This window comes from Corythoichthys intestinalis, chromosome 6 (genome assembly GCF_030265065.1).
Source record: "Corythoichthys intestinalis isolate RoL2023-P3 chromosome 6, ASM3026506v1, whole genome shotgun sequence".
In the NCBI taxonomy this organism is placed as follows: Eukaryota; Metazoa; Chordata; class Actinopteri; order Syngnathiformes; family Syngnathidae; genus Corythoichthys; species Corythoichthys intestinalis.
Window position 1 is genome coordinate 6,168,044 of NC_080400.1, and position 23,987 is coordinate 6,192,030.

The 23,987-nt window shown below is 41.4% G+C and overlaps 1 protein-coding gene across 1 annotated transcript in view; it reads left to right on the top strand.

The window, feature by feature from the left end:
- Window positions 1-23,987, top strand: part of prcp (prolylcarboxypeptidase (angiotensinase C)) — a 58,390-nt gene that overhangs the window by 27,610 nt on the left and 6,793 nt on the right. The window contains exons 7-8 of the mRNA XM_057839587.1: window positions 19,412-19,579; window positions 23,793-23,980. Coding sequence (XP_057695570.1) covers window positions 19,412-19,579; window positions 23,793-23,980 — 356 coding nt within the window. The remainder of the gene's footprint in view (window positions 1-19,411; window positions 19,580-23,792; window positions 23,981-23,987) is intronic.

Genomic DNA, 23,987 nt, shown 5'->3' on the forward strand with positions numbered 1-23,987 from the left:
ATTATCAATAAAACAGGTTTCCCTTTTAAGAGGACCTAGTCAAGGTGGTAGGTTGGTGATTGTCAGGTTGGTCACCTTAACTGTAAAGTGCTTGGGAAAATCTTGCAATTGGCAGTGAAAGTTTAAAAAACAGCCTCTAAATGGCAGTTTACCATTAATTACCACAAAATAAAAAAGCTACACATGACCATTTCCCTTGGTAGTTGTTTTTTTCTAATCACATTACAAGAAGTACACAAAACACACGTTAATCCTTTGTTAGCTTTTGAAGACATTTCTTTTAATCAGATAGAGAAAATCCATACTCTTATTCGATCAAGAAAAACATATACATAAACATACATAAATATACCAGGAGGTGTTTTACCTACATTATAATTTGCCTATCACCATGCCATGTTATTCAGATCAACGTTACCCCGCACTCGTTCCAATAATAGTGTCAACTGTGTTGTGTATCTGAGGGTGATGGTGGATCTAAGACTCCGGTTTATCCATGCTAAGGCTAGTGCACCTGCCAATACGCCATTGAACATGGCCAACTCTTGAGTTAAAACTACGAAATTCACATTCATTCGAAAGGCAAACTGTGCAGAAATACATTATTGCATCTAACACATTTTAATTGGAGAAATTGGCAACTTACTTTGAAATGTTAAGCAGGTCCACTGCATTCGCATGACCCATAAGCTGCGACCCAAAGTATCTGGATGCGGCTTGGTCGCCGATCCAATACCTCACATGCTGGTCCAACTGTTTGGACTTGGTTGTCTTGTTGGGGCTTTCGTCGAACATAGCAACTAAAGCATCTGAGCAGTTCCTTATGTTAGCACACAGTACTGTGCGATTGCCTGTTGTTGTGATGTTGATGCTAATGATGCTAACAGCGCGCAGGCACGAGGTGCATTATGATTTGTAGTGCAGTGCATCGTAAAAATTCTACGCGTCATCTTCGTTATGGATTACAAAAAAAAAAAAAAAATTGTCACGGATATAATTTAGGTTGCACTGAGATGTTCTTCAAAATTAAAACCACGGTGAAAAAATTCCAGACTTACGACAGCTAATTTAATACTTTTAATACCTTTAATAATGGAAAACTAAATTCAATGCTTTTTTAATACGTTTAATGACCCGCGGGTACCCTGTAATCAATTTGAATTTATTATTATTTATTGATTTCATTAAACGGTCAAAAAATGTATCGAGTGTATTTTTACAGAATGACTTTTTTTTTTTTTTTAATTAATTTATTTTTTACACTTTATTGTAAGTTGATCTATATTACTTTTCTCTTTAAAATTAAAAATAACACAATGTTATGCAGAGTTGTACTTCTAATAATAAGAATTTTATATACAAATGATACTATAGTATATTTACAGTGGTGGCAGAGAGTTGGGGGGGGGCGCAGAAAGTTTACATCATCCTGGGGGGGGGCGTAACAAAATAATTGAGAAGCACTGGTTTAGCCTTAACTATTACTGTATTTTCGCTACCATAGGATGCTCCGTATTGTAAGGCGCAGGGTCATTTTCGGATGATATTTTTGTATTTAACACACACATACCAGAGAGTAATACGACAGTAAATAATGTAATTTATTATTGACTAATCAGAAAAATAACATTTTTTGACCATCGAAAGTATTGTTATGGCAGCCTTAGATGTAATGCATTCTAATTATGTATATATAATGTAGTGCTGCAACGATTAATCGATTAACTCGAGTAATTTGATTAGGAAAAAAGCTTCAAATCAAATTTTACAGCTCAAGGATTCGTTTAGAGAGGCGTATTTGTTTTGAAAGTGTTGCATTTTTTTTTTTTTTTTTTGAGTGGATACACTGCTCTCTAGTGGCAAGAGTGAATATGATATAAATGATCAAATCTGGCTGAATTCCGCTGCTCCCTAAGGTCAACATAAGGTTGTAAGTTTTTGTTTGAGTTGAATGTAGGAATGTGTTTGAACTAGGGCTGTCAAAAGATTAAAATTTTTAATCGAGTTAATTACAGCTTAAAAATAATCGTAATTAATCACATTTCAAACCATCTATAAAATATGCCATATTTTTCTGTGAATTATTGTTGGAATGAAAAAATAAGACACAAGACGGATATATATATACATTCAACATACGGTACATAAGTACTGTATTTGTTTATTATAACAATAAATCAACAAGATGCATTAACATTATTAACATTCTCTTAAAGCAATCCATGGAAAGAAAAACTTGTAGTTCTAGAAAGATAAATGTTAGTACAAGTTTTAGAAATTTTGTATTAAAACCCCTCTTAATGTTTTCGTTTTATTAAAATTTGTAAAATTTTCAATCAAAAAATAAACTAGTAGCTCGCCATTGTTGTCATTACACCATGCTCACTCCCCAAACCCATAAAATCATTTAGACCCAAGTGCCAGCAAAGGGCGCCAAACAACAAAAAAACAAGTAACGAGTAACAAGCGGACATTACACTGCTGTCATTTTAATCTGAGCGGGGCATGTGCGTTAATTGCGTCAAATATTTTAACGTGATTAATTAAAAAAATTAATTACCGCCCGTTAACGCGATAATTTTGACAGCCCTAGTTTGGACCATTTGTTAAGAGCATTGTAAACGAAGCGTTAGCAATTTATAGCATTTAAGTTAGCGGACATTTGCTGTGCAAGTTAGCCAATTGTTCTTTGGTTGGACTAAGATCTTCATTTATTTGTTTTACTGTTTAAGGCTAAGCTGAGGTATTTCATTTTAGTTTTAAATGCATTTAATGCTGTTGTGAAATTAAAGTGCAATTGTATATATTTTGAAGAATTACTCAGGTACTTCATATTTACATTTAATGCTCTTTTGAAAGTGCAATCTTAAGCAAGCGAAAATAAATGTTGTTGGAGGCATAACACTTCTTTCTTTTACGTTTCCTAAAATTAATTCTGCAATGTTTGTAATCCGATTACTCGATTATTCGAACTGAAAGAATAATCGATTACCAAAATAATCTATAGCTGCAGCCCGAACATACTGTGTATTATAGTGCGTACTTGAACAAAGAGTGTACATGGTTTGTTGTCTAACATACTAGTGATGCGTATATGGTCGTGAAATGTGAGGATGTTGTGCGGTTTTCTACACAGTGCTACTATTGTCTGAAGGGTGCTGTGAGTGTGTACATGTTGTTCCAAGTTCCAAATGCCTACTGGTTGTTTAGCAGACATGCTCTATGGCGGCCCGTAAACGCTTTCTCCCATAAAACGCGCTGACGCCTGATTTGCATGTGAAATTCTCGGGGATTTACGGCGGCCGTGTCGGAACAGGAGGAGGGGTCGCGCGCTGGCTTTAGCGTCCTGAAACGCTGGGAATGCAAAAAACAACCACAACAAAACAAAAAAAACCTGTTAAGATTACTGGGAGAAAAATTATCATGTTTCAGTGCCATTGACTGTGATAGATGTCCAATCCATTTGAACAGGGTGTCTACAATCTGTTCCTTAGAAACCAAGATGCCACCAGATGGCGCACCAAAACAGTAGCTGTTTTTTTTTTTTCAGGGGTTTAAAATTGATTATCCTGAACTGCAAATTTGTGTGTATTCACAGTAGAAGCAAGTCAAAGATTAACCCTTTCATGCACAATTTATGAATGATAAACATTCATGACAGGTACTCCCAGTTTAAATGAAATTGATTAAATAGTGTTGCTTGGGCCTGGATCTAAATTGTAATTCTGTTTTTATTCATTTTGCGTTTTTTTTTTTTTTTTTTAAACATTGTAATTTATAAATGTATTCATCATAAGATAAAAAGACGGTAATGATTAGTATTTTAAAGAATATTCACTGCACATTTATAATGTCTTAATCAGATTATTTTTTTCTTGTTTTGAGTGTTAAAGAATAGGTAACAGATTAATGCTTCAGATTATTCCACTTCAAGTAAATATTACCATTGGTTCTTATTAGGCCCATACATCTAAAAGACAAAGAAGAATTAAAATTATTACAAAAAAGATTAATTATACTAATTTATTGCTTCAAATAAGTCTGTTAAGAAAAATAGCTAGCTGAAAATAATTTTATTTCAAGAAATCTGAGTAAAATTTACTTGAAGCACTGGCAGATAATTTCACTTATTTCTAGTAGATTTACACTGAAAACACGGGAATTTAATTAGTTTTAAGGAGGTGTGTATTTGCAGTGTGTATATATACTGTATAATAATTAGGACTGCAACTATCGATTATTTTAGTAGTTGAATAATCAACTAGTTCGTTCGAATAATTGAGTAATTGGATTAGCATTATTATTGTGTTGCAGAATCAATTTTAGATGTAAAACAAAGGCTTGCCAAGATTGCACTTTCAAAAGAGCATTAAATGAGAATACAAAATAAAATTCCTCGAGTACAGTGGTACCTCGACATACGATCGCATCGACACACGCTTTTCTACCCCCAACGGCATGTTCGAAATATGCCGATTTATGACTGCGCCACAGTTCCTTTGTTTTCCCGCTAGACTGACGGACGGTGGATTTTTCTTGTGAGAGAAATCAACATGGGTTCCAAGAATGTTGGTGCAGGTGGTGAAAAAAAGGAAAAGGGTGAGGCTTACCATTGAAATGAAGATGGAAATGATAGAAAAATAGGAGTCTGGTGTGCGCGTCCGTGAACTGGCTCGACAATACGGCCGTGCAATGTCTACGATCTCGACGGTCCTCCTCTGAACTCCGTGCGCCAGTCTTTATAAGTTAAGGTGACAATTACTATTACTGTTTCATCGCCCCAAAAAATCGCCAGCTTAGTCAGGTTTTTAATCATTCATTTCAGAACTTGTGCAACACAACATGCCTACTGTCTGCCGTAGCTGAACATGAAAAGTGAAAGTAAAAAGTCCTCTCTAAAGTCAGCCAGAACCCGATTTGTTACCTTATTACAGGTATTATTATATTACTCAGATTTTTTTTTGCTCTGTGTAATTGCTATTTGCAATAGTACCAGCAGCATTTATTAAGTATATAGTGTAGGTTTTCGGGCTGTGGAACAAATGAATGAAATTATAATGTATTCTTATTGGAAAATTCTGCTCAGTATATGACCATTTCGACTTACAAACAAGGTCCTGGAACGAATTAACTTCATATGTAGAGGTACCGATGTATTTCTTCAAACTATGCAGAATTGCACTTTCATTTAAAGATAAATTTAAATACCTGAGCTTAGCCTTAAACGGTATAAAATAATACCTACATGGGGATCTAGGTTAAAAAAAGAACAATTGGCTAACTTGCATACCAAAAGTCTGCTAGCTTAAATGCTATAAAATGCGAACTTTTTTAATACAATGCTCTTAACAAATCGTTCAAACACATAGTCCCACAAAAAATGGCTTAATATATCTATAAACTAAATTAGGGCTGCAGCTATCAAATATTTTAGTAGTCGATTAATCGATGGACTAGTTAGTTCGAATAATCGAGTAATCGGATAAGGAACATGAAAAATTAAAATACCTGAGCTGAGCCTCAAATGGTATAGATTTTTTTTTTTTTTAATGAGGATCTACGTACAACAAAAGAACAATTGACTAACTTAAAAAGAAAAAGTCCGCTAGCTTAAATGCTATAAAATGCTAAAGTTTTTTTTTTTTTTTTTTTTTTACAATGCTCTTAACAAATGGTTCTGACACACATTCCCACAAAAAAACAGCTAAATATACCCATAAACTAAATTAGGAATGCCTTAAAAAACATTAGCTCAAACAAAAACTTAGTTTATGTTGGTCTTAACAGGGAGCAGTTGGATTCAGCCATGTGAAAAGAGGCAGACCAGAGAGGAGTGTATCCAACCAAATCAATAAAACTAAATGCAAACACTTTCAAAATAAACCATTTCAACGCCACTTTAAACGAATACTCGAAGCAACAAAATTTCATTTGAATATTTTTTTCTAATCGAATACTCGAGTTAATCGATTAATCGTTGCAGCACTAAACTAAATCCCGAATGAATTAAAAAAATATTAGCTCAAACAAAAACTTGTGTTGGTCTTAACAGGGAGCAGCTGTATTCAGTCATGTTAAATGAGTTCTGTCATATTCACAGTTGCCATTAGAGGACAGTGTATCCACCCAAAGCAATAAAACTTTATGCAAACACGCTAATTAAATGAATTCTCAAAGCAGAAAATTTGATACAAAGTTTTTTTCTAATCGAATTACTTGAGTTAATTAATTAATCGTTGCAGCACTAATAATAATTGCTAATATTTAAGAACAAAAATGGTCCCTTGCCCTATAAAGTGTGTTGAGTTTTAAATAGATATCCACTGTTGTGACCACTTACCCAGAAAGATTAAGGATATTTTTTGGGGCATCCTTAAAATGAGGGCTTTTTGTTACGGTTGCCCAGTTGATTCCCCCTGAGAAACAGTGCCCTCCTGTTTTTGTAACCGCAAGTGTTGTTACTGAGGCTTTTGTGCAACGACTAGGCTGTGGTCGATGGATGAGGACGGCCGAAGACACGTCCAAGCCAAGATTTACACGGTGGAAGAAAAAACAATAAAAAAGGAGCAGCGGAAGGGGGGATGGCATCTTCTCCTTACTTTTCAGCCAGGATTAGCTTTATACATTCATCTCTGCCAACACCTCTAAGCCCTCAATAGGCCCTTTTTACACTGGCTCACATAATCACATTAGCTTTGTCATTAAAAAAAAAAAAAAAAAAAAAGCTTCTCAGCCTAAAGCGCTTACGCTGCCCATAGGGGTCGCATACATTAGAGGAACCTCCCAATGACCGTTTAGCCTTGCTTCTAGAGGCGCGAACTCCTAGTGAAAGCGACGAGGGCGGCACGTGACCAGGCAAGATGGGACAAGGGTCATTCGGGAGGAAAAACAAGTTTAGGGAGGAAAACCAACAGTGAGTAATTTGTTTGGAAAAGTAAGTGGACTCATGATATTTTCATGGATTTCGTTCAGGAGACTTGATTGGATATACAGAAGTTTTGAGTTATACTTTTATATAAATACTCTGAGGCTGTGTTTACATCGGGGCAGATGCTGGTTTTTTAATTAGGGGAAGCTTGAAGTGTGTCCGCCTGTGAGTGCTTTGTGACGGTGGAGTGGCTCAGCGGCACCCGCTGCTCTTTAGAGAAAGAAACAAGAGTGACAGAAGTCAGGTCTCCAAACACAAGTAGCTACAGTAGAAGAAAACACCGGAAACTGAAGCTTGATTTTTCGCCAGTCATGTTTAACAAGGAAAGTGTCCGGATTCAGCCATGTTAGACGAGTTATTCACTGTGGCAACTAGAGGGCAGTGTATCCTCCCAAATCAATAAAACGAAATGCAACACTTTCAAAACAAACCATTACAACGTCACTCTAATGAACTCATTTGCTCCCAAAAAGGTATAAATATGCTCTATTTTTAATTAGTTCAGTGTCCCAAAGACGTATTTATAAGGGCTGTCAAATGATTAAAATTTTGAACCGAGTTAATCACAGCTTAAAAATTAATTAATCGTTGTTAAGAATTCTTCAAATAAAACTGCTTGTGTACGGTTATACACATCTGCACGTGAGCCATTAAAGAAGTTCAGTTCATCCGACGACTCCTGTGCTCTCTAATCGGAGCCACCTCTGATGGTCAACAACTTCGGATCAACCAGTCACGAGTAGAATCTTCAACAAAGGTCCTTCGAGCCGGATTGTTGACTATTGGAGGTCATGTGGTCAGAAGAGGACTCATTTCCCTCCCCTCAAGTGGACGCTCAACGACCCAGGAGGCAACACTGCACACCCAAGCACTTCGATGACTACATCCTTTCACATCATCCACAGAGGACTGCCCTTTCCTCCCACCCTGACGAGAGGGGTCATGAGGAGCAGAGAGGAGCAACGGCCACATCGGATGGAGGAATAATAGACCTAAGTGTTCGTCTTGGCAGCAGCAGAACCTCACCCAGCCTTCACAAAGGTGACTCACTAGGCACCTCAGCATTAAGGCAACTCGTTGAGTCCATGTCATTAAGTGAAAGGGAAAGTCGGACAGAAATAGCCCAACTCACAAACAGACTTGCTCAATATGAAGCTAAACAACGTCGTCGACAAGAGCTGCTGGAGCACATTACGTCATTTCTCCAACAAGAGGAAGAAGATGATGATGATGACTATAGTTCTTCAAGTCGCACACCACTTCCTACACTGAAGCACCTCACCTCTCATCTCTACGCTTCAAACCACGCCTCAACACCTGCAAAGCAGGTTCATGACATAGTACCTCAGGGAGAGGGACATGTTAACACAAACTCGAATTTGGATGGGGAAGAAAGACACGGTGACGTCACCTCGACAGCAGGAGACAAGTTAGTCCATTCTTCATTTAAAACCATCCAACATCCTTCAACAGAGACTCGTCACTCACCCTATTCGACGGTTTCATCTGGTATGGCGACGCCAGCGCTGATTCAGCAGAACCACCAAGAACAGAACTCGCTACAGTGGACAACGCAGCGTCGCAGTAATGATGACTTTGTTCCCAGACAGCAACCTATTGCTTACCCGCAAAATTATCCAGCAAGAGTGAGCAATCCTCCAATTCAAACCTTCCAGTTTTACAGTCCACAACACTATCAACCTGGCCATCGACCACCGTTACCACCACCGCCTGTGGTGAGTAGTAACTATTCAGCTGCTCCGCCGCAGTTACCAACACACCAAGTTACAACTGCTTCAGTTTGTGACGGGCAGCCACGCTCAATCTACGGTGTGCCAAAACCCAAAATTCCCAATTTCACTACAGACAGTGAGAAGGAGTTCGCCAACCTCAAGCTGGCTCTAGATAATTTGCTTGAACCTCATACCGAGCTTACTGAAAAATACAAATATCACGTGTTATTAGAGCATCTCCAACTCCCCGAAGCGCAAATGATTGGCCAGTCATGTCGCCATGATCCATTTCCTTACTCGGCCACTATGCACGCTCTACAGCTTCAGTACGGCCAGCCTCACCAGCTAGCACAAAGCGAAATAGCTGCTATCCTAACAATGCCAGATGTAAAATCAGGTGATGCACGCACATTTCAGAACTTTGCTCTCAGAGTCCATCTTTTAGTTAGCATGTTGCTATCTTTGGAGGGGTCACGGGGAATGGAATTGAACTGCTGCTCTCACGTTGATCGTTTGCTAAGTAAACTGCCTAGGTACCTCCGAGACGGGTTCATTGAGCATCTTCAGCTGCACGGGAAGCTCAACACCATGAGTCTGAACCCCTACAACCTACAAGATCTAAACGGGTGGCTGCAAGGTAAAGCTCAACAACAGCGCCTCTCCAGCCGATTAGTGCAGCGCTATCAGATGGAGCGACCGAACAGTGATGGTAAAGACAAGATCTCCATCAAAGGTAAGGGTCGACCTGTAGCTGTTTACCATGGCGCAGAAACCCAAATGAACACCTCCGCTAGATCCGCTGGTGACAAGAAACAGTACAAAGTGCACTGCCTATTCTGTGATAGCAAAGAGCATTACATCAGTCGTTGTCCCGAAGCAAGGGAGAAATCTGCAGTGGATTTAAATAAATGGATAGTAGAAGGAAAACGTTGCTGGAAATGTGCGCGTTCTCACTCTCCTGAAGCATGCACCCTGAAAAAACCCTGTGTAGACTGCGGTGATGTGCACCTTCAAGTACTTCATAATGTAGCTCAATTGCGCTCCACCGACACACAGTTCAGAACCAATGAGAGCCGTGTGTACTTGACACCGAGTATCAAGTCAGCTCAAGTACTATTAAAAGTAGTTCCTGTAGTGCTACACAACAAAACAAACTCAATGAATACTTACGCCATATTAGACGATGGCGCACAGCGAACCATGATTTTGACTGCAGCGGTACAACAGCTGCAGTTGAGTGGTGAGCCAGAGACCCTCGCACTGCGCACTGTGCGTCCAGACGTCACACACCTCCAAGGGGTCAGGGTTAGCTTTGAAATATCCCCCCAAGACAGCCCTAGGAAGAGGTATAAGGTAGCAGGTGCATTCACAGCAGCAGGTTTGGATTTGGTAGAGCAAACATACCCAATCCAAATGCTTCAGAAACGCTATTCCCATTTGAAGGGGATACCACTCAAGTCATTCAACAATGTACGACCACTGTTACTGCTTGGCTCAGACCAGGTACACCTCATTACAGCCACAGAGCCCATCCGCAAAGCGACAAAGGGAGGCCCGATAGCCATCAGAACTGTCTTGGGATGGGCGCTGCAAGGTGCACAACACGATCAGAAAGAACAGGTCCCCATTCAGCAGTGCCTGTTTACTTCCGTCACAAGTTCCGATGATCTTCTGTACCGAAATGTGGAAAAGTTATGGCAACTCGAAGTCCTACCTTTCCGTAATCAAAAGATCATCACTCGCTCGCGTGAGGATCAAGAAGCCATGAACCTGCTAGAGACAAAAACGCAGCGTCTTGAAGTTGGGGGAGTTAAACGATATGCCACCCCTCTTTTGAGGAAAATAGGCGGTCCTACACTCCACAGCTCTATTCAGTCAGTCATGCCTCATCTTAGAGCTACAGAGAAGCGTCTAAAGAGAGACCCAGAAAAGGCCACGATCTACGCTGCTGAAATTCACAAGCTTACTGAAGCTGGATACGTGAAAATACTTCAACCAGAAGAAGTACAAAGGTCAGCAGAAGCGTGGTATCTCCCACATCACCTTGTCTGCCACAACAATAAGCCACGATTAGTCTTTAACTGGTCCTTTCGTCATCAAGGGTTGTCTATGAATGACCAGCTCCTCCCTGGACCAGCATTGGGTCCATCCCTGGTAGGCGTCCTGATTCGATTTAGACAACTCCAAGTTGCAGTGAGTGGAGACATCCGTGCCATGTTCCATCAAGTCAGACTGCTGCCTGAGGACACACCACTCTTGAGGTTCATCTGGCGAGATATGGATTGTGAAAATCCACCAGATGTCTATGAATGGCAAGTTTTGCCTTTTGGCACGACAAGTAGCCCTTGCTGTGCTATCTTCGCACTTCAACAGCATGCCCGTAATTATGAAGAAAGTCATCCAGAAATACTCCGCTCAGTCCAGCAGAGTTTTTATGTCGACAATTGTCTTGAGAGCTTTCCAACCATTGCTGCAGCCAAGCTGAGAGTGGACCAATTACGGACCCTACTAGCCGATGGAGGGTTCGATCTCCGACAGTGGGCAAGTAATGAACAGGCAGTTCTAGCTCACCTTCCAACTGAAGCAAGATCTTCATCGACCGAACAGTGGCTTAGTCAGAGTTGCACTGATCCGCTGGAACCCACTCTAGGCCTGAGATGGAACTGTGCCGCAGATAGCCTTGGTTATAAGTATCGGCTCATAGAACACACAACATTAACTATGAGAACAGCTTACCAAGTGCTAGCAAGTCAGTATGACCCGTTAGGGTTTATGGTCCCATACACCACACGGGCTAAAGTACTAATTCAACAGCTTTGGTCCAAACAACGAGGATGGGATGATCCAGACTTACCTTCAGTCATCAGGCAAGCCTGGGAAACATGGGAGAATGAGCTGAAACATCTCAACAGTGTAACCATTCCCCGATGTTACTCGACATCCTTCTCAGAGGATATGAAGTATGACCTCCATGTCTTCTGCGATGCTTCAGAACGGGCCTACGGAGCAGTAGCTTACCTGGTGATCAATGCAAACGACGCTATCCAGACTTCCTTTGTTATGGCCAGGTCTAGAGTTGCACCAAAAAGACAACAGTCAATTCCTCGTCTTGAACTATGCGCTGCCTTGGCCGGAGCCCAACTAGCTAAACTCCTGGAGATCGAAATGACGCTCCCCATCCGGCAAACCATCTTGTGGTCTGATTCAACCACCGTGCTTGAATGGCTACAATCAGACTCTTGCAGATTTAAAGTGTTTGTTGGAACTCGTGTCTCGGAGATACAGGAGCTCACAGATCGGCAGGCTTGGCGGTATGTGGACAGTCTGAATAATCCAGCTGACGACATAACTCGGGGAAAGACATTGATGGAGTTAACAGAGTCTGCTCGATGGAAGCAAGGACCTCAATTCCTCACGCAGAATGTAGAACATTGGCCAAAGAAGCCCAAGTATGTCACAAAGGAAGCTTCACCTGAGCTGAAATCCAGTACCTTCTGCGGCATCGTCGCACTGAAGCTGAACCAACACGTTCCTGATGCCACGACGTACAGCTCTTGGAAGGAACTTGTCGAAGCAACTCAACACTTACACGGGGCGGCAGCAGGATCAGCTCAGTCTACCAGTCGTAGAGAGGCAGAAGTTTTGGTGTTGAGAAGTTGCCAAGCACAAAGTTTCTCAGAAGAGATAGCTGCACTTCAAGCACAAAAACCTGTACACAATCACAGCCGACTAGCAAGCCTCGCTCCAGAATGGGACGCTGAAACATTGCTAATCCGTGTTGGAGGAAGACTGCGGAGATTGCGGGACCCAAGTGTTGAGGAAGTTCACCCCGTTGTGTTGGACTCCAAACACCCAGCAGTTAAGCTCCTTATTAAGGAAATTGATGAACGGCTGTTGCATCCTGGCTCAGAACGAGTGTATGCAGAAATACGAAGACAGTTTTGGATTCTGCGTGGACGACAAGCCATCCGACACCATCAACTCAACTGTCCATCCTGTCAGCGGTGGCGAGCACAACCAAAGGTGCCACAGATGGCAGACTTGCCTCCCCAACGTCTAAGACTCCTCTCTCCACCCTACTACTCAACAGGAGTTGATTGCTTCGGACCATATTTGGTAAAAATCGGCAGGAGAACAGAGAAAAGATGGGGTCTTCTCTTCAAGTGCCTCACAACCCCAGCCGTTCACATCGAACTTCTGAACTCCTTGGATGTAGATGCCTTTCTTCTCGCTCTTCGTCGGTTCATCGCCAGACGAGGAAGACCCAAAGAAGTGCTGTCCGATTGTGGCACTAACTTCCGGGGCGCTGAACGAGAGCTGAGAGAGGCCTTCGCTGCCCTCGAACCGGAACTCAAGAAGCAGCTAATGGATTATCAGATAGACTTCAAGCTCAACCCACCTAATGCTCCTCACTTTGGAGGAATTTGGGAACGGGAAGTGCGCTCAATCAAAGCTGGTCTACAAGTAGCGGTAGGGAGCCAATCCACCACAGAAGACGTCCTTCACACAATCTTGGTGGAAGTAGAGGGGATATTGAATTCCAAACCCTTGGGCTATGTATCTGCTGACGTGGCTGACCTCGATCCCATCACACCAAACATTCTCCTTATGGGGCGGCGGGACGCCACACTCCCACAAGCTGTTTATGCTCCAGTGAGTATAGGCCGTCGTAGGTGGAGACATTGCCAGACTCTAGTGGATCAGTTCTGGCTCCAGTTCACCAAGAACTACTTGCCGAATCTTCAGACTCGGCAGAAGTGGAGGAAATCAACTGGAAACTTACAGGAGAACGCCGTTGTATTGATTGTGGACCCAACGCTTCCAAGAGCTCAGTGGCCTGTCGGGAAAGTGGTGAAGACGGTCGCCAGACAGGATGGATGTGTTCGGACGGCAGACGTTCTAGTCAAAGGGAGGATCTACACACGACCAGTTGCCCGCCTCATTGAACTTCCTGAGCTTCATGATGACTCGGAAGATACTAAAGACTCTTGAAGACTTCTTGGGTCTCACATTTGCCGAGCAAATGTGGGGGCGGCTGTTAAGAATTCTTCAAATAAAACTGCTTGTGTACGGTTATACACATCTGCACGTGAGCCATTAAAGAAGTTCAGTTCATCCGACGACTCCTGTGCTCTCTAATCGGAGCCACCTCTGATGGTCAACAACTTCGGATCAACCAGTCACGAGTAGAATCTTCAACAATCGTAATTAATCACAATTCAAACCATCTATAAAAGATGCCATATTTTTCTGTAAATTTTTGTTGGAATAGAAAGATAAGACACAAGACGGATATATACATTCAACGTACTGTACATAAGTACTGTATTTCTGTATTTTATTACTGTGTTTCTAGGGGCTATTCGGTCCCTGTACAACCGGTGTCAGAGTCTGGTCCGCATTGCCGGCAGTAAGTCGAATTCGTTCCCGGTGAGGATTGGACTCTGCCAAGGCTGCCCTTTGTCACCGATTCTGTTCATAATTTTTATGGACAGAATTTCTAGGCGCAGCCGAAGCGTTGAGGGTGTCCGGTTTGGTGACCTCAGCATTGCATCTCTGCTTTTTGCAGATGATGTGGCGCTGTTGGCTTGATCAAGCCGTGACCTCCAACTCTCACTGGGGCGGTATGAAGCGGTTGGGATGAAGATCAGTACCTCCAAATCCGAGACCATGGTCCTCAGCTGGAAAAGGGTGGCATGCCCTCTCCGGGTCGCGGATGAGATCCTGCCCCAAGTGGAGGAGTTCAAGTATCTTTGGGTCTTGTTCACGAGTGAGGGTAGGAGGGAGCGGGAGATTGACAGGCGGATTGGTGCAGCGTCTGCAGCAGAGGTTGTGCTAGACATTTTCGTTGTCTGTCATTTTGACTGACAGGGTCATAAAAATCCGGTCATAATCTATTTTTACCTGTCACTTAAATTTTTAAAATGATAATGATGACATATTCAATAGTATTTAGTTTTCATTCATTTTTAATTAATATTGTAACGCTTGCTTGGCGGCGAAAAATTCAAGTCTCTCCGTCTATCTTCTCTGTTACTGCAACCAACCGCCACACACGCCTTCACCATTTTGATTATTAATGTTAACGAGCAGAAAAACACGCCGTAATAGGAGGCATGTACGTAGCGGTAATGTGTAAACACGACGAGCTGACGCACAATATGGCGGCTCCAGTCAGGGGGGCGGAGTTGTGACGTCATGTGATTGGGGTCTATACACAGGCGGCAATCTAGTCCACCAATTGGATGACGCGCTGGCCCACCGGGTGCACCAATAAGAACCTCGCGTTGATGTGTCAATCACGGTGCCGCCGCCAGACCCCGGTGACGCTACAATATTCTGACAGAATAGCCAACGGCGTCATGCATTAAGAGAGACAATAGCTAATTAATATGCTCACTCGCCACCCTGTGGTCTGGGGTGTGAATTGCAACCTGTCAAAATGACGGCCGGACTTCAGTTTTTTCCGTCACCGTTTTAAAAAAACGGTCAACGACGGAAAATATTTGGTTAACGCGACCCCTGGTCTGCAGTGATGCGGACTCTGCACCGGTCCGTTGTGGTGAAGAAGGAGCTGAGCCAAAAGGCGAAGCTCTCGATTTACCGGTCGATCTACGTTCCTACCCTCACCTATGGTCACGAGCTGTGGGTCGTGACCGAAAGAACAAGATCCTGGATACAAGCGGCCGAAATGAGTTTCCTCCGTAGGGTGTCTGGGCTCTCCCTTAGAGATAGGGTGAGAAGCCCGGTCATCTGGGAGGGGCTTGGTGTCGAGTCGCTACTCCTCCGCGTTGAGAGGAGCCAGTTGAGGTGGCTCGGGCATCTGGTTCGGATGCCTCCTGGACGCCTCCCTGGAGAGGTGTTCCGGGCATGTCCCACCGGCGGGAGGCCCCAGGGACGACCCAGGACACGCTGGAGAGACTATGGCTACGTTCATACTACAGGTCTTAATGCTCAAATCCGATTTTTTGTCATATCTGTTTTTTTGGCATGCCCGTTCAGACTGCCTTTGTCCATTGAGACCATTCAAGTATTACGCATGCGCACTAATTGGCAGTCCGACACGCGCTGAGCAAGACGACCCGCATGCGCAGAAGCATCAAAACAAATGACCACACATGTTGGCTGTCATCTGTCATTCCAGGGATTATCATATTTTGCTTGTTAAAAAGAGGACACAAATAAGACATTAATAATCCACGTTTAGTTTTATTTTCAAAGTTTATATGGACTGACAGAACGCATACACGCACACACATAAGCCTTGACGTGTGTGCGTGAAATGACGTGGGTGCGTCAGTTTGCCCCGGCTCGGCCATCTGTTCTCATTCGACGCACAGAATTAAAATCGAAAACTGACAGGGTTATCCTTTTCTTCATTTTATTTTTTTTATGACTGTGGTCAAGCCCGCTTCGTGCTTAAAAGCAGAGTTTAAGCTAGGCGCTAATGCCTGCATCGCTGCCGCCCTTCGTGCTTCTTGCTGTCTGCTGACGTAATTAGTGCATGAATTCAGATTCCGGAGACTGGACAGTACAGACCGCCGCGACAGTCTGGAAAAATGTGGCCCAGATCGGATTTGAACCACATACGAAAGTGACCCAGATCAGATTTGAAATGGTCCAGTTCTATGCGACTTGTCACGTTCAGACCGTCAAGTTAATGCCTCACTAGAGTCGGAAAAACACGAAAAAATCGGATTCGTGCATTAGGACCTGTAGTATGAACGTAGCCTATGTAGCTCGGCTGGCCTGGGAACGCCTTGGAATTCCGCCGGAGGAGCTGACTGAAGTGGCCGGGGAGAGGGAAGTCTGGGCTTCCCTGCTAAAGCTGCTGCCCCCACGACCCGACCCCGGACTAAGCGGAAGATAATGGATGGATGGATGGATGGATGTAGTACTGTATTTGTTTATTATAACAATAAATCGGCAAGATGGCATTAACATTAACATTCTGTTAAAGCGATCCATGGATAGTTCTTAAAAGATAAATAAAGAGATTTTATATTAAAACCCCTCTTAATGTTTTCGTTTTAATAAGTTTGTAAAATTTGCAATAAAAAAATAAACTAGTAGCTCGCTATTGTTGATGTCAATAATTACGCAATGCTCATTGTGAAACATGCTGAAACTTGTGTCAGGCTGAAACCCATAAAATCACTTGCACCCTATCGCCAGCAGAGGGCGACAAAAAAAAAAACAAAAAAAAACACAAGTAACAAGTAGACATGATACTGCTGTCATTTTAATCTGTTTGAGCAGGGAATGTGCGTTAATTGCGTCAAATATTTTAACGTGATTAATTAAATTAATTACCGCCCGTTTACGGGATCATTTTGACATTCCTAGTATTTATACAAGTCTTTTAGTTTTTTTTTCCACAAGAGACATCTCTAGGTTTTGATTCAACCTAGCAACAAAGCACAATGCTGAAAATCAATTTTAAAGCAATAAAACTGGCCACTGGAGGGCAGTAGCGCATTTACTAAGACCCCCAACCCGATTCAATGGAACGAACGGCCGGGGCACCGGCGGAAGACGACCAAATGGACGTCCAGGATGCCAGGCGACGGAAGACCAAGCAGAACAACCGGGAGGATGCCCGGGATGCCAGGCGCTGGACGACCGGGACCACTAGTGAAGCGAAAGATGCCGTTGAGTCCGTACTGCTCGCTGAGCAGAGCCCGCGCCGCCCTGCTCGGCCGCTTGCATCCCCCGCACCCTCCAGTGTCCCGCACGGAAACGCGCACAGCCAAACCAGTTCCCCACCAGGAACACAAGTTTCCCAGGCGAACTCTGCCATGAGGCAGTGGTCACCACAAAAGAAAGACTTAAAAAAAAAAAAATCCATCTTTATGAGACAGGCGGCGATGAGGGAAAAGTTTACCCTGGCTGTCACGGCCACAATAGCGTCATCTCTCAGTTAGTTATGTGTAAATATATTGTTACTTTGCTATCAAAAGCTCTATTTGTCTTGTTTTTTTTTTTTTTTTTTTGTAAAAGGAAAACATTATTCAGATGGTCAAGAAAAGCAAAAAATAGCTGTGTTAAAGTCAGTTATGTTTGAATTGATGCGTTTACAAAAAAGCTAAATTTCTGTTTTTTTTCATCAGAAATTGGAAAATTGCTTATACTAAGCTATATTTTCTATTGCTGATTTCTAAAGAATGAAAAATGATATGAACAAACTTTTTTTTCCTGCTGAAAGAATAGTCTAATCTTTCTTTTGGTGGGTTCCATGTAGGAGTGGGAACCTCTTGGTACCTCACGATAAGATACAATTTGCGATACAAAGCTCACGATAACGATGATCTGACGATATAGCGATATAACGATTTTCGATACATTGGTCAGGAAATCATTCTAGGATCTTCTACAAAAAACAGAAAAACAAGCTTCTGCTGTGAATCGGAATTAGTTTATTACTAGTAGACGTCCAATCCATTTGAACTGGGAGGGTGGCAGCGAATGAACATTCGTTCATTCGCTGCCATCCCTCCCACTTCAACTGGATTGAACGTCTATGGCCGTCAGTGGCAGCCAATGCCAGGCAATGAGGTAATTTTGGGCCATTTAAGGTCAATTACCTGTTGATTTTCAGTTACTTCCTGTTGATTTTGGGGTATTTTATGGGTCACTTGCTGTTTATTTTACGTAACAGAACAGGAAGTGACCTGGGAATCTCCCAAATGATAGGCAGTGACTCAAACGTTGTAAACAAAAAATCAGACCGAATGACTGTGAATGGTCTGGTTTTAAATGAACTAACGTTCCCAGTCTAAATGGATTGGGCGTCGAGCACCCTCAATGGCAGCCTTTTTTCATTTTTAATTGAAACCTTTTTAAAAGATATGCTGCTGTCAAGAATCGAGATATCTATAACCTTTTGGGATACAAAGTATCACAATATATCACCATTTCGATATTTTGTCACACCCCTAGTTCCATGTTTATATAGCAATAGAACAGAATTTTCTGTGGGCCTTGCAAAATCAGTCAAAATCCAGTAAAACGGGCAGAAGCGAAGGGGTTTGCACTGGTGAAAATGGCTGGGAGTGAATGAGGTAAAGGAAACATCGCAACAAATTTGATTCGAAAACTTTTTTCTTATCGACTTACTCAAGTTAATCCATTAATCGTTGCAGCACTAGTTGTAGTACATATATAGTTAATGATGTATACACAACAGTATACATTTGATAATCATTATATAATTATTTTTGGACATTATCGGGGAAGCTTCCCTTGCAGTCTTAGCGCAATTGCCTCTGGTTCACATGCAGCAAATGACGCTCTCATAAACAGGTTTTTAGCAGTTTTACCAGTTTATTATGCAAGGCCAAATAGACATGTTCAAAAACACGAGTATATTCATAATGGTGTTCCTGCAAAGTTATAAAATGACTAATCTTGATAAAAGTGACTTAAAAATTTAATTTTAGTTGGTATTTCTTAACTCATTGCTGCGCATTGAGGGCAATAGATGTTCAATTTCATGTCAGAGGGTGAGCAGCGAATGTACTGCCACCCTCCCAGTTCAAAAGGATTGGACGTCTGCTAGTGATGAAGTCATTTAAATTCACAGCAGTAGAATGAAAGTTTGGCAGAATTCGGAAATGACACGATTTGCATGACGTGGACATGTATGCTGAATGTTCGAGCTTAATTGTCTATTTTGTAGCAACAAGAAATCGAACCTAAATCTGAACGTTGCCCGCATGTAAACATAGCAACTGTCGTTTGTGTTTTCCAGGCGGTGTGCAAGTATCTGACGATGGATTCATCTGCTTCTGACCGGCAGATCCTTCACGGGGTGTCGCAAGCAGTAAATCTCTATTATAACTACACCGGGAGCTCCTCCTGCCTCAACACCTCCGAGACGGCTACCGGCAATCTCGGCATAATCGGCTGGGACTACCAGGTGATGACCGGCCATTTTTTTTAAGACCATAAACTACTAAGGAGTATTAAGGCCACACAAAGAAAGGTAGAGTTGTCCGAAACTATTGGTGTTCTTAATCTTACTCTAATAAAGTAATTAATTACAGTTACAAATTAATTCTCCCAAAAAGTATTTGCGTTAGTAACCCAGTTACCTGAATGTAAGAATAATTAGTTACTTGGCAAAGTAAATGGTGATAATTTTCTTTTTTTTTTTTTTTCTCCCCCCAAAAAAAAAAAAAAAAATCTTGTTATTGCGATAATTAGATGGTAACCTTTGCCATGTGTGGAAGTCATTTAATGTTGTCAATCAACCGTTAAAGTTGTTAAAATTGCTCCCATTATTGCATTAGTTCCCTTCCGTCTACTTTTGACATGTGTAAGTTTTAAAACTATTTCATCATTGAAAGATAGATATAAGTCAAGATTTTGCCGATTTAGGAGCATTTTAGATAAAAAGACACTTAGGTCCGCAGGAAGGTTCTGTACAACAGAGCCTGAGAAGGCTACTGCTTTAAGATGGCGGCTGTTTACTAACGCATCTAGTTCTTTATTATACATGTTGCTAATGCAGCCGTTTCTATTATTTGCATCTAGTTCTGTGTATATATATGATATTTACCGAAGCATCATGTGGGCGTAATTTGTAGGCTATCGGCTACAGTCAGGTATTATTGGGGCCACCTAGATAGTAGCATCGCGTTTGCAACAGCGTCACCCTCCCATGCCTCCTCCCCACTCCTGCTCTGCTCTCTCGTCTCAGTGAGTCCGTCTTTCTCAGACTTTTCTCGCGTCAGTCAACCAACATAGTGACGCAAGCCTTTCCCGCCTCAGTAACAGTAACGGCGCTGCCGAGATGAGAAAAGTAATTAATTAGATTACTCACTACTGAAGAAAATAACGCCGCTATAATCTAACGCCGTTATTAACAACACTGCCGTTAATATTGGCCGATAAAAGCATTTTAATTAGGGCTGTCAAACGATTAAAATTTTTAATCGAGTTAATTACAGCTTAAAAATTAATCGTAATTAATCGCAATTCAAACAATCTCTAAAATATGCCATATTTTTCTGTAAATAATTGTTGGGATGGAAAGATGAGACACAAGACGGATCTATACATTCAACATACGGTACATGGATACTGTATTTGTTTATTATAACAATAAATCAACAAGATGGCATTAACATTATTAACATTCTCTTAATGCGATCCATGGATAGAAAGACTTGTAGTTCTTAAAATATAAATGTTAGTACAAGTTATAGAAATTTTATATTAAAACCCCTTTTAATGTTTTCGTTTTATTAAAATTTGTAAGATTTTCAATCAAAAAAAAAAAACTAGTAGCTCGCCATTGTTGATGTCAATAATTACACCATGCTCACTCATGGTACTAACCCATAAAATCAGTTGGACCCAAACGCCAGCAGAGGGCAGCAAACACCAAAAACAGGTAACAAGTGGACATTACGCTGTACTGTGTCATTTTAGTCTGAGCGGGGCATGTGCGTTAATTGCGTCAAATATTTTAACGTGATTAATTTGAAAATTAATTACCGCCCGTTAACGCGATAATTTTGACAGCCCTAATTTTAACATGATATCGTGTAGAGGTGAAACGATTACTCGAATAATTCGAGTAAGTTGTTTTTAAATATTGATCGAGGAATTTTCACCGCCTTGAGGCTTAATTTAATTTTGCCAGCTCTAATCATGCCGTTTTGCCCGGACTACTTTTATTATGGCACAACGCACTGAAGTCACGTGCGTACAGGAAGAAGAGAGAGGCGGTGGAAATATTTTCATTTCAACCAGGCATGAATATAGAGGTAACAACGAAGAGCTGACGGAGCAAAGAGAAAGGCACCAAGAAAAAGTAGAAAATGTCAAAAGTGTGGGAGTATTTCAAACTGGAGACCAAGGCAAACACTGTTTCATGTATTCAGTGTTGGACAGCGCTTGCATAGCACTTGCCCCGGCGACGCTTTTTTGCCCCTAGCTGGACACCGTGACCAATGACCGCCCCCGAACCTCGGGCCGGGCGCCACTGCGCAACCCACCCTCCTCGCCCCCACTTCACCGAAGGCACCCAGTTTACTCCGAGAGCGGAGGAGCGATACTTTAGACCATTTTTTTTTTTTTTTTGGCAGCGCTTTTAATTTTCATCTTAGTCTTTTGGACGAAAATACTTATTAGTCTTAGTCACATTTTAGTTATTTCAAAATGTGTTTGTCTTCCTCTAGTTTTAGTCGACAATTCTCAAAATGTTTTCGTCTATAAACTTCAAAAGGTTTAGTCCATGAATAAATAAAAGGTTTCCAACAATTTCGAATTAACATTGACAGATGAGCACATAATTGTAACATCTACAAGGACATCAACATTTTCATGATGATAATACACACTCATCAGGGAAGCGGCACATGATTTGCAATTAATTAAACTCACCTGGACGCCACGAACTGTGTGTAAAAAGTTTTCCAAGAGTTTAAGAAGACAGTCACAGTGCTAAATGCTAATGCTAACGCGAACACTATACTAACGCTACAAATTAAATTTAGTGTGTGATGATCACTCAGCACAGACCTTTAAAGGCTAAAGCAACATGGCATACCCAAGGTAAGAAAACAACTTACCAAGCAGAACCTGACACGTTTCACAAAAGGAGCCTGGAATGGGCACACGCTTAAGCCTATGTGTGGGGCGGGCGGAGCACATCACATGAGTGGCACGACCAAACACTGCTAAAATGCGTGCTAAGTACTCATACTATAAGAATATCTCACACGTTGTGAACTCATAGCAGAATCTACGGCAAATTTTGTCTCATTCTCGTCTTGTCAGACGACAACTGGCATCCATCTCCTTATGTTTTAGTCTCCAAAGACATGTTTTTAGCTCGTCATCGTAATGAAAAAAATTGTTAGTTGACGCAATATTTTCGTTATCATCATCTTTAAAGAAAACAACACTGCTTGGGACAAGGCAAAATTAAATTAACATAGCGCTAATAAATAAGGAAATGTTAGTATTCCTTGCTAACGTAGCGTTCCCTGTGGAGCGCTAGATTTATTTTAATTATGACTACTCTCGATGCATGACTAACGTGTCTTTCATACAGGCTTTATTTAATCTGTGAAAACACAGCGCTGTAGAGTGATGAGGGTGTAAAATAAAAACATAATAAAGCTAACTCTCAATTTTAGCTTGGTAGTCATTGACTGATAAAACACCAAGTAGCACTGGTGCCTAATGTACTCCAATACAGCAGGTATCATACATTATTTTGAACACTAAAAAAAAACTCAAAATACTTACAATTTAGACTAGTACTTAAAACTAGACTAGACCTTAAAAATAGCTGGACACAAATGGAAATTGATTCAATTGAAACACGTGGGAAAACACCTAACTTTTAAGTGATGTGTGTTATCAAGCGTAATGGCATTTTTAGGTAAGCAATAACATTTTTTTGAGTGAAAGCAGCGATTTTTAAAAAAAAATTTCTAGTCACATCTGAGATGCAACTGTTGGCTGTTTTCAACAATGTGCATCGAAAATTAAGACATTGATCGTCTAAAAATGGTTCAATATTAGTTGAAATGTCTTGTTTTCTTGTTTATTTATAAATGCGCTTTACAGTTAAGAGAAAAAGAAAAGGTTTTATCCGATTAATCGATGGAACTTTCAGTAGAATACTTGATCATAGAAATATACGATAGCTGCAGTTTTAATATCGTACAGTATTGATATAAATCGGTCTTTTGCCTTTGCTCATTGGTTTGTCACCGCTTGCGACAACAGTTGTGATTATTGATCACTTGATGTCTGCAAATTTAAATGCTTGGAATTTGTTCTATGAGTAGACCATTTGCATTCATGGTGAAATAAATCAACATTAAATGATTGAAAAATAATAAATTATAAACTCATTACATATAACTACTGCATTACCACAAAGAAACAGTCACTAAGAAAAAATAGAAAAGTAGTAAAATACAAAAATCTGTGGAAAAGTCCAGCAAAATGCATCTTGGGAATTGTCGTTGCATTGGCATGCCCTTGATTGCACATGCGCCACCCCCAGCATCGCTGTGTGCCCCCTAGGTGGAGAAGTTTATATGAACAGAAATGATCAACTCTTTGAGTTTGTTGTACCTCTTAATCAAGCTCTACCTCCTCTTCAGGCCTGCACTGAAATGGTGATGCCTATGTGCACCGACGGTGTACGGGACATGTTTGAACCTGCTGAGTGGAATTTCCAAGCCTTCTCGGACGAGTGCCACTCCATGTTTGGCATCAGGCCGCGAGCCGACTGGGCCGGCGTGGTTTTCGGCGGAAAGGACATCGCTTCGCACAGCAATATCATCTTTAGGTAAGAG